This window comes from Drosophila persimilis, unplaced genomic scaffold (assembly GCF_003286085.1).
Source record: "Drosophila persimilis strain 14011-0111.01,24,50 unplaced genomic scaffold, DperRS2 tig00000579-arrow-pilon, whole genome shotgun sequence".
NCBI classification, from domain to species: domain Eukaryota; kingdom Metazoa; phylum Arthropoda; class Insecta; order Diptera; family Drosophilidae; genus Drosophila; species Drosophila persimilis.
In genome coordinates, this window is record NW_020825322.1 from 1224654 (window position 1) to 1235194 (window position 10541).

Sequence of the window (10541 nt, forward strand, 5' to 3'; positions counted from 1 at the left end):
CAAGAGCCAATGCACACAACCACCTACACTGCAATAAAATATTTACATATTTAAATATTTAGAGTTTTTACTTCAGTAATAGACTCTGGTTCAGACTCAAATAGATCGGCTAGTGTGATTACCGCTGGTATCGTAAGGTCGCCTAGGTCTTCTTCTTTTATATGTATGTGTATCTGAACCGCTTGCGATTTCAGATTCGCTCTCTAAATCTGTGTTTGTTTCTTCCTCGACTAATACTGGAGTATTCAAAATCGAATAGTTACGTCTAGTGAATATTTTAATTTAATGCTATTTCAATTTGTTTTTAATCTATGCAAAAATCTTGATACATACGACCAATGCTGAGTATTTAACTTTTCTTTATTGTCGTTTGTATCAGGGAACGAGCTTGGTTAAAACATGCAACTAATATTGTCGCGTGTCTACTTATAGTTTCGTTTGAAATATTCCTATTTTGTGCTAGACACTTGTGTGATTTATCAAAATTTTCTTTTATTTGCGGCATTAATATTTTGCCATTCCATTTCATTTTAAAATAAATTATTAAAATGTGCAAAAACATCTATAGATTTTCAATCAAATAATTATATATTTTTATTCGTGTATTCTTCTGGACTTTTTCTTTTATTTTCAAACAATTTTTGTTACTATTATAAATTTGTTTTAAATTTTGTCCAGATGACCTGGACCGGCCCGGCTTTGATAGCGTTTCTTTATGCATCTATTGTGTAGTTTATACAATTTATATAATAGATTTCCTATGATTATTATGAAAATAATAGCAACAAATATTGTTATTAACTTTAGGTCGGTGTTATTGACTTCGACTTTGTTTATTACATTCGCTGTCGAATCTACCGATTTTACATCTACTAAGCCCATTTTGTCAAAAATTTTCAAATATTTCTTCAAATTTACTTATTTTGTTTGTTTGTGACATACATATGTATATAATTTAATGCAAAAAAAATGTATTTTTTTTCTTTTATACTGCTGTATAAATTTTTTGTTAATTTTTGAAATTAATTTATGTATATATATATTTTTTTTTTTTTTTTTTTTACAATTTTTCCTTTCTAGTGCTTGTTTGGCTTTACAGGCCTCACTCTAATTGTACATACGGCTCTTGCCCTCTCGATTATGCTGATAAGACAAATATGTATGAAACCGCTCCGCTGTCGGTGTAATTTATAAGTTATAAGAATAAATTCAATAAAAATATTCTAAAAACCGAAGTCAAACGGCACAGACGTGCCAGTGTTATAATTAAAATAGTGACATATTACACTAGACCCAATCTCAAAGCTCGAATAATGCAGTATATCGTACGAAATCCGATATGAAGGTAAAAAAGTTAGTGCAGAAAGCATTTTGTCGTTCCGTAATTTGTATACAGTCATATACCAAAACTACAGATACAGAACCGAAGCAAAATTCTGAAAATGAAGAAAAAAGTACTTGAAGTCTTTCCTCTTCGGGACTCCTCAACACTTTTTGACATTCAAGGAACCTGTAAGGACATTTTATGAGAGGTCCGACGATGATTGTGATGATGATGGGGGTTAGGACTAACTCAATCTTTGTTTAAATTTAAGCGCTGGCAATTATTAGCCAAGTCGAGGCGAAAGGGTCTGATATCTGGGTGAGAGCCGCGGATGTGCCGCCTCCTTCATGCATCATTCATACGCTTAGCGTGTTAATTATCCTGAAATTCGGTCTATTAAAGTTTCAACAGTCTCGCATACATTGGGGGATGCTCCTTCGAGCGAAGCTAACCCCAGTTTTTCCCCCAATTTCCACCCATCTCAAACGTAATTAATGAAAGCGTACTTAAATCATTTTTGTGCGTGGGCCCCACAAAAATACCCACTAAAAAAATATACAAAAAAAATACAATTAGTTAACAAGCGAGAAAAGGAACAAGCATTGCAAACGAGGCAGACAACGAGGGGGCGAGAAAGTGGGAAGAGAAGAGAGGATGAGGGGATGATGGGAAGATGGGAAGACGGAAAGAGAGGCAATGAGAAATACCCAAAAAGCAAATCCAGCAAAGGTGCCAGGCCGCGCGCTAAAACGTTTCAATTTTTCATAAATATTCAAAAAGGTAACAAAACAGCAACAACAAAAACAGTTTCCTAAGAGGGGGGTATGGGGTGGGGGATGACAACAGCTGCCCCTGTTTTTTGTATATTTTTTGAGTAATTTTTTGTTTTTTTGTGTGAGTTTTGCAAGGAGCGCGGATTCCTCATTCAACGGTCAGCTTCAGAGTTTCAGCTCCAGCTTCGTTATCGCCTTTGTGTTTTGTAGGTGTTGTTACCAATCTTTTTTGCCCCCTCCCCGGCTAACTGCTGTTCGTTCCTCTCTTGCCCATGGAGAGAAGTCCTGGAAGCTACTCTTCTGCTCTGTCCCTTTCTCTGTCCGCGCGAGTGGACAACAAATAAGAAATTCAAGTTGAAAGCAGGGCCCCACGAAGCTGGAATACACTTACTGGGAAATGGGATTTCGGAATGCTCCTTAAATTCTTACATTTCTTACATTTCCGACAATTTTAGCCTTTTGGAAAACATCAGACATTTTATTGCGAAATTTCCAATCATTCATTGGCAGGGGACAGTTCTAAAAAGTGAACAAAAAACTAGTGGATACGTGAATGAAACAGAACACAAACATTTCTTATTTTAAGATTTTTTTAAGGATACTTTTTCTGCAATCTTGTAAGCTCCGACCAACAAATGGATCTGTGGATCTAAAAACCTTGGGGAGAATACAAACCTCGAGAATGGTTGCCATCAGATTTTCCCTCACATAGGGTATGCGAATAAACAACAACAGCAGGAGCGAAAAAGCGGCACCCGAAAAAGAGGAAAACTTTTTCGATTTAAGCAATTTTTATTCTCGCTGTTTTCGCAGGGTAGCAAGGGTAGGCAGCTCCAGGGCTACTTGTGGCCAATTGAACAATTGTATAAGCATTTAAATTTGTATAGAAGTTTCCAAAAGTTGGGTATTTTCAGTTCGCAGTAAAATATTTACAAATGTACAAACATTATTACAGGAGAAATATTGAACATAAATAGATTTGAATGGCTCTTACTCGCAGCCCTCCTTCGTATCTCCACTGTTGACTCTTTAATTTAATTAATCTTTGATTTTTTTACTGTCGCGGATGCCTTGAATCTCATGCGATTCGCACCGGTTTCCAAGAGTTTTCTGGGATAGGATACAATTCGTATACAAAAAACTGATGAGCAGGTTATGCTATCCATCTCATCCAATTCACAATAGCTCACAAACTTCTGTTCTTTGGTTTTCTCTAGCATCCTTTGTTCTGCAGTTCATCAGTCTTAACAGCTTTATCTTTTTGTCTTAATTTTCCGATACATGTTCACATACAATATCTTTTTTTCATATTCTTGAACTATTTTTATTACAATTCATTGTCGATTTCATATCGTAGGACTACGATATAAAGTTGGTCGACTACATTCGTTGCAACGTTGTGCTTTTATTCATATACATGTGTACATATGTATAGATATAGACATATGTACATACTATGTATATGCATATAGAATGTTCTTTCTTTCTTTTGGAGAGCCCCCCGACGAGGTTCAGTTAGGGCTAGGCCAAGGCAGCCAAAGAGCGTCCGAAAATTAATGCAAATTTATATCGTGGAAAACTTTTCAATTTGTTTCTACTTTTTTACTACCCCCCACAAGCCCCCACAAGCCCCCACAAGCCCCTGCCTGACCCACTCTTTCGCTCTCTTTCTGTCTCGTTTTCTCTGTCATTTGCTGCAGAATCATCCCAAGTGTTCCGTCGCGTACCCCTCGTAGCGCCTTATCTCAGTCTGGTAAGTATTTTGTATTTAACATGCACAATTTGGCCATTTTTGGAGCCATAATTAACGTGCCGCCAATGCATATATCCGGATCCAAGGACGACGACGAGGACGGGGGCGAAACAAGCTAAATGACGAGGTCCCAGTCTGCCAAGTTGGGCCACCTTGAATTAGTCTTTAGAGGGAGTCTGGGCGTCTCTTGGGCAATGCAGACACTGAGAGAAATGTTAGCAATGTGCGACAGAAGTCTGATAACCAAATACCAAAGAGTGAAGAACGTGTGAGTAGAAGTAAGGAGCAAGGAATGTCCAGTACGAAATTGTGCGAGTGAGCATGTTGTGCTTAATATTCGTGTAGATTGAGGACCATGTTCTGATCGTATTTTTGGTACCAAATAGAGTAGGTCGACCCGTTGCTGTTTTCCAATGAACAATGTTATGTGTTACCAGTTAATCCGGAAGGTATAAACTTGGATTTTTGAATAAGTTGGGCAGCATAATCCAACAAGTGTTTTGGGGCTCTTCGTTATGCGAAACGAATGTATATTAGGAACAAACAATTTTGCAACGTAACTCGTGTCACTATTGCAAGAGGCAAGATAACATATAATCGTACCTGGAATAGCAACGAACAGGATGTCGTCTGGAGGCTTTACCTTTCCACCCCCTTTGGAAGCTGTGTCCCAACTGAAGTGCGCATTTGAGGCGGTGGCCAACGGCAATCCCTCCGTTGGACTCTAGGCTTCTAATGGCGTCGTGGTTGCCACAGGAAACAGGCTAGGGGCATTCTATGGGGCCCACATTCCGCACTTTGTGACTGCGATTGACAAGCATATTGGTGCCGCGTTTTCCGGACTGTGTCCCGACTATCGCCTCCTCGTGAAAAGGTGACTATCGTTGCGCTCACAAGGAGCCGATTAGAGTGCCGCAGCTGGTGAATGGCGTTGGCACCTTCATGCTGGAGCACATCCAGCCCGGGGGCGCCCGCCCTTTTGGTGCGTCTATGTTGATCTGCGGCTCGCGCCAAAAGGATTACTATCTCTATCAGTTGAAGCCCTCGGGCATCTGCGTACCCCTGCAGGCCGTTGCACAGGGCGTCAACGCAAATGAATGCAACACTTTCCTGGCGGATCAATACAAAGCTGATTTAAAAATAGAGGAAGCCGCTACACTAGCAGCTCGCTGTCTGAAGAAAGCCTTCGGGAATACCCTGACTGGCGTCACCGTTGAGGTCGGGATCTGTATGGCGAGTAAATTCCAAGTTCAGGACCCAACGACCGTCGCTGAACTAATGGCCAAATGGGCCTAAACATTCAACATGCAACATAGAATAGCCACTCTAGCTATCTCTCTCACGCTGTTACAAGTACATAATACATTCCTTAATTGGAAAGCATTCCACTATTTCCTTCAACGTTCCTTCACAATGGAATACCAGAGCTGGCGAGGAGATCATAGAATATCAGGTAAAATACAAGATACTGCTACACAACGTTGTAAAGATTCACTGTTTGGTTCAGCTCATTTCGTTCAGTGTTCCTCCTTATGCCGCCCATTTTCCCCGGACGGGAGTGGGGGCGGAAGAGCGAGGGCAGTGAAGAGCGTAGACAGCCAAATGCCGCAATCAAGTTATTATTAAGTTTTTCTATTTATCCAACATAATTCATAATTTGTTTACAAAGCGTATAATAATATTAACGTCTTATCCCGGCTTCTGGGCCTCCGTCTTTGCCTTCTTCAGGGCTGGCTGTCTGTTGCTACCGTCAGGGACCGTCGGTGCCATGAGCTCTGTTCCCGTTCCCGTTCCCGTTCCCACTGTGCCTGTCCCCGTCCCCGTCCCCGTCCCTGTCCCTTTTCCTGACCCTGACCACTGCCACTAAGTCCGCTGTCAGCGCGGACCAGATAATCAGCTACAAAAGTCGACGTGGACTTTCCTCATTTTATCCTTCGCTGGTGTCTCGCTTTTTCTTTTCTTTCTGTTTCGGTTTTTGGTTTGTAGAGCAGCATGGAAATCACATTAGATGGAGCGACACGGGGGCGGGCGGAGGCAGCCGCGGAAAGGGGCAGTAATTTTTGCAACGGACAGCTGTAACTTGCCCGGCCCGGCCCGGCCGCGTCTAACCGGACATTAGAGATGGTCTGTGGCCCAGGAAGCAGTGTGTGTCTTTTGTCACGAAACTATTGAACAGCGCACCCAAGAGAGTACTCATTTTTTGAGTTTTATCATTATCCCTGGAAGGGACACCCCCGTGAAGGGTAAAGACGTTCGTCGAACAGACGAAAATAAATTGTTGGCATATATAACTCGAAACCTGTACTCATTTTTTCTATGGAAAACATTTAAATATACCTTCTGAAGCTTTCCTGATATTAAAATATAAAGAGTTTTTGACATTCAAGACATTTTTTTGACTAACAAAAATATGACCAAAAATTTGACTTGTCTTCTAAGATCGTGTTTTGGATTGAGCCTGAAATCTGCTTTGAAGTCCAAACCTTAAAAATGTTCGAATGATCTATTGAACAAATATGAATTATCCTTGAATGTCTGTGCAAGTCTAAATTTTGTCCTAAAAAAAATCGACTTGAGAATCACTTTGTGGAGAAACGTTTTCGACGTATACTTAATATTTTAAGAATCATTTTTCGACAAATTAGTATTTTTGCAAACTTTTTTTCATTGGAAAAGAGTTGCACAGTCAAAGTGAGTAGACTTTCAGTTCCCATTCCTTTGAAGTGCCTATCGAAAAGTGTACAAAAAGGACAGTCGGGAGCTATCCAAGCAAACCTCTTGTAGTGAGGGGACAAGCTGGTGGTAATACCAGTACTATAGGTACCATAAAATACTGTGTTATAATATTTAATTCTTGCTGTATGGCTATCTGAAATCTAAGTGGAATGGTGAAAAATATAATATATAATCATGGACCTGAGGCGGTGACACACACAGAAAACATGTATCATATTATATTTCGTGGTTTTGTTTTAAAATATTGCGAGTGAGTAGTACCACTAAGACTATGACGAATAAACATCACTACTATCGTTCGCTTAATGAGCACGAATGAAGCCGAAGCCCAGTCACGCGCACATCCCTGAAACCTGGCTAGAACGATGACGCGAAGTGACGGCCGGCCTCCCATAATCGCATTAGACAAAGCGAACGAGAACGAGAACGAGACGAAGGCAACGCACTTTCTAGACCAGAGGCATTTGGTATACATATATATTACTTTTTTTATTGGCCAACTTCCGGTGAAAGTTTGGTGACCACAGCCGCGACCGTACTCAACTGATTATTCTTTTGCTGCTCCCTTTTCGGGAATTTTTTAGCGTTGTTGTCATTCTTAATTTTTTTTTGTTTGCCTGGGTGACACTTTTTAGGGAAAAGTGCACACGGTTGAGTAGTTGGGGGCAGAAGTGCTGAAAATCGCTTTAAATCAAAATAAATAAAAAATACATGACGCGAGGCCCGGAAATCGCGCACCACGAGTCGGGGACACGGCACGGAGTGGAAGTGGGAGTGGGAGTGAGAGCAGAGTTCTGGTGCGGATGGTGACAAAACATTACCCCCAGTTTATGCAAACGGGAATTAACTTAATTGAGTAGCGTGAACAGCACAGCATAGCACAACACAGAGAAAAAGGGGCTGGAGCAGCGACTGTGACAGTAACAGTGACAGGAGCATAGCCAGAGAGAATAAGGAGAAAGATGCTCCCTGCTTTAGAAGAGCCAGCGATGCACTGAAAGAAAGAGCTAGTGCAATAGCTTCAGAAATCTCATGTCAGCATTCCCCATGGGATCCCTATTGTATCGCTATGAGGATGTACAAACCTTCACTGAGAGAATGCTTTTGGCTACTCTCCATATAAAAGAAATGTGCTTAAGTATATCTTCTCCTTTGCAGTCTTAAAGAGTTAAAGAGTCGAATTATATGGAGTTGCTCAGTCCTTTTGCGTGTGTAAAGATGCTCAAATGGTAGTGTCGAATGGCTCAATTCTGTATTATCCAGAAACCCCTCTGCTTTTGGGGCGTACAGTGAAAAAAGTATAATACTGCCTCAAAAGGGCTATTGTCTCAGAGTGGGATGATCACAACAGGTCCTTCTACCTTAAAAGTGGGCTCTTCTGTTGAAGGAAGACCATATTGAATCTCGGAAAACCTTAATACAAATCATTGTTTAAGTTCAATTGAAATACATATGTAAGTATGTATCTGATTTTGCACATACATATATGTGGTTGTTTCCTATTTGTCGTGATTAAAATCAAAGAAAATAATCTACAAAATATATACAAAGTAGTGGTAGAATACCATCCACATTTTCCATTCGCTGAAATCGCAAGGAAAATAGATCTGAAAACGTATGCGTCTATAGAATAAATTTATGACCTGCCACTCTACCTTCTGTAAAGCTCTTCCGAAAGTCTTATAAGTCTTTCACTGCAGAAACACGATTGATCGGGAATACTGCATCTGATAGGTCGCACAAGGTACGGACAAATTGAATATTGTACATACACATATTGCTAGCTCTAAGAGCGAGTATTTCTTGCTCGTTGAATCTACTATTACACCTTTTTGTTCAGTGCAGCAGAAAAGGCCTCTGCCAATGGGAAAGCACGAGACAACAGACAAATGGCAGAATGTACGAAGAAGGAGCGGAACTACCGTTGGAGTTGACAGCACGCGGGAGAGAAGATACGAGTGTATCTGCAAGGCGAAGTGCGCTTAGTGGTAGGAGGGAGATGAGAGGGATGAGAGCTTTCCCAAGGTTACGGCTTGCCCCATAATTGCGCATAAAAGTGAAGCGATTTATATGCGCGTATTTTTAATGTTTCATAATTGGGTAAGCCCATCATCAGATGGGAAAAAGGGAAGACAAGGGCGAGGCGGGGAGCAGGATGGCAAAGGATATGTGAGCCTCTGCTGCCTAGCAATACCCGTGTGTTAATGTCTGCTTACTTTCTCCCTGCTTTCTATTTCTCCTAAGCCCTAATGAATAAACGAGTTGTAGGGGCAGAGGCTTGCGGGGTCAAGTCGATCCAAGTCTGTCCTCAACAAATTTGATGATCGCTTTGGATAATTCGAATGAACGTATCTGATAGAGATGCATCATCAGATAGATCATCAGGGCAGGAGTGGCATATCTATCGGGATTCGTAAATTCACGAAATAAACGCCAGCAGTATCACTTCAAAGGCAAAAAGTACAAAAATTAATTGTTCCCGCTGTGGAGCAATTAAAACTTCATCGATGAAACAGTGATATCTGATCTGCCATGAACAATCACTCCCACGCCCACACACCGATTTAAATACTTACATGTACAGTGTACACAGAGGCAGATAAATTAGTTGTGCAACGACTCCACATATCATTTATAGATGATAATGCACAATCACCATAAAGCGTGCAACTCTGCTGCCGATAACGAGACGGGTAGATGATAACGTCCATCGCTGGATGGAAGATTATAATAAATAAGCCATAATTCATTTGTTAATTCAACCATAATTCGGTTTGCTTTAATGTCCATTATTTGTATTCATTCCTTGAAAGTTCATTTAGGGCCCAACCATCCAGGAGATGTTGAAGATGGGTCGAATGGGAATGGATAGGATGCTGGCAAGATGGAAAGATGGAAAGATATGGAGAGGGGAAGATGGGGGTGTGGTGTCACTGTTTTGGGGGGGCGTTGCGTTCATTAAAATTGAAAAACGCCACTTTAATGAATTTATTTGCGACACTTAGCGCAAGTGAAGGCAAACGGAGAGAAATGATGTTCATTAACATAAAAATGGCGCTTTTCCACCAGAGTGGCCATTCTTCTGGCGACCCCAAACTCCATCCCTCGGGCAGGGGCAGAACAACCATTGACAGTGCGGTAAGGTCGGCTCGTGGCTCGTGGCTCGCGGCTCGCGGCTCGAGGCTCCACGGCGCGTGGGCTTGTCTTGGGTGGCGGTGGGTCTGACCTGGCAATTGTCATTACCATTTCGACTGTTTCGACGACAAAGCTGTTAGCCTTCAATTGATGACTCAATATGTCACCGAGTTGACAGGTCACGTTGCACCTACCCACAAGGCCCTTCCCTGCCTCCTGCCTCCTGATCCCACACCCCCGGCAGTACGTCCGGCCTTATTACTGTTCGAATAGTTATTATTGAGACTTTCAACTCATTTCCCATGTTTCGCTGTTTCAGGATGGCGAAATGGCTTGTGAGGTAATTTAATTAATGCGAATCGCAATCATCAATCCACTGTCTGTTCCCCATTCAGATATGGTGTATGACTGTTACGCGTGGATACGAGATATTCCGTGTTCTCAGTTAGCAGAATCCCCACCTTACTTTATCAATTAGTTTTTTTCCAGTGTGTTCTTCCATTTCTTTCGAATGTCTGTCACTGACATCCCTTCCAAAATTAAATCCCCCATTACGTCCATCGGTTCCCCAAAGGGAAGTGTGAGTCCTCCCTGCAGCTGTGTGTTGGCACAGGTTGGCAGCCCTCCAATCGAAACTGTAAACTGGTTGGCACTCGCATGTGTTTGGTGTGATTGGCTCACGACGAGAAGGCGAGAGAAGGTAGCAGGAGAAGAGGCAGGTGACGGGTCAAGAAGTCGGGCCACAAGCAATTACATTTCAGTTTATGTTGCCTGTGTGCCCTGTGTTGCACTTTGCTGCCTGCCGCTTTGCTACCTCCTC

The 10541-nt window shown here is 41.7% G+C and overlaps 1 protein-coding gene across 1 annotated transcript; it reads left to right on the top strand.

The window, feature by feature from the left end:
- The first annotated feature begins 4792 nt into the window (after nucleotides 1–4792).
- On the top strand, nucleotides 4793–5146 carry LOC6598310 (proteasome subunit alpha type-2). The gene has a single exon (XM_002023348.1). The coding sequence runs from the start codon at nucleotides 4793–4795 to the stop codon at nucleotides 5144–5146; it is 354 nt and encodes a 117-aa protein (XP_002023384.1).
- Nucleotides 5147–10541: the final 5395 nt, after the last annotated feature.

What these genes read in the sequence shown, in the direction of transcription:
- LOC6598310 (XM_002023348.1), top strand. Translation starts at nt 4,793, where the DNA reads ATGCTGGAGCACATCCAGCCCGGGGGCGCCCGCCCTTTTGGTGCGTCT.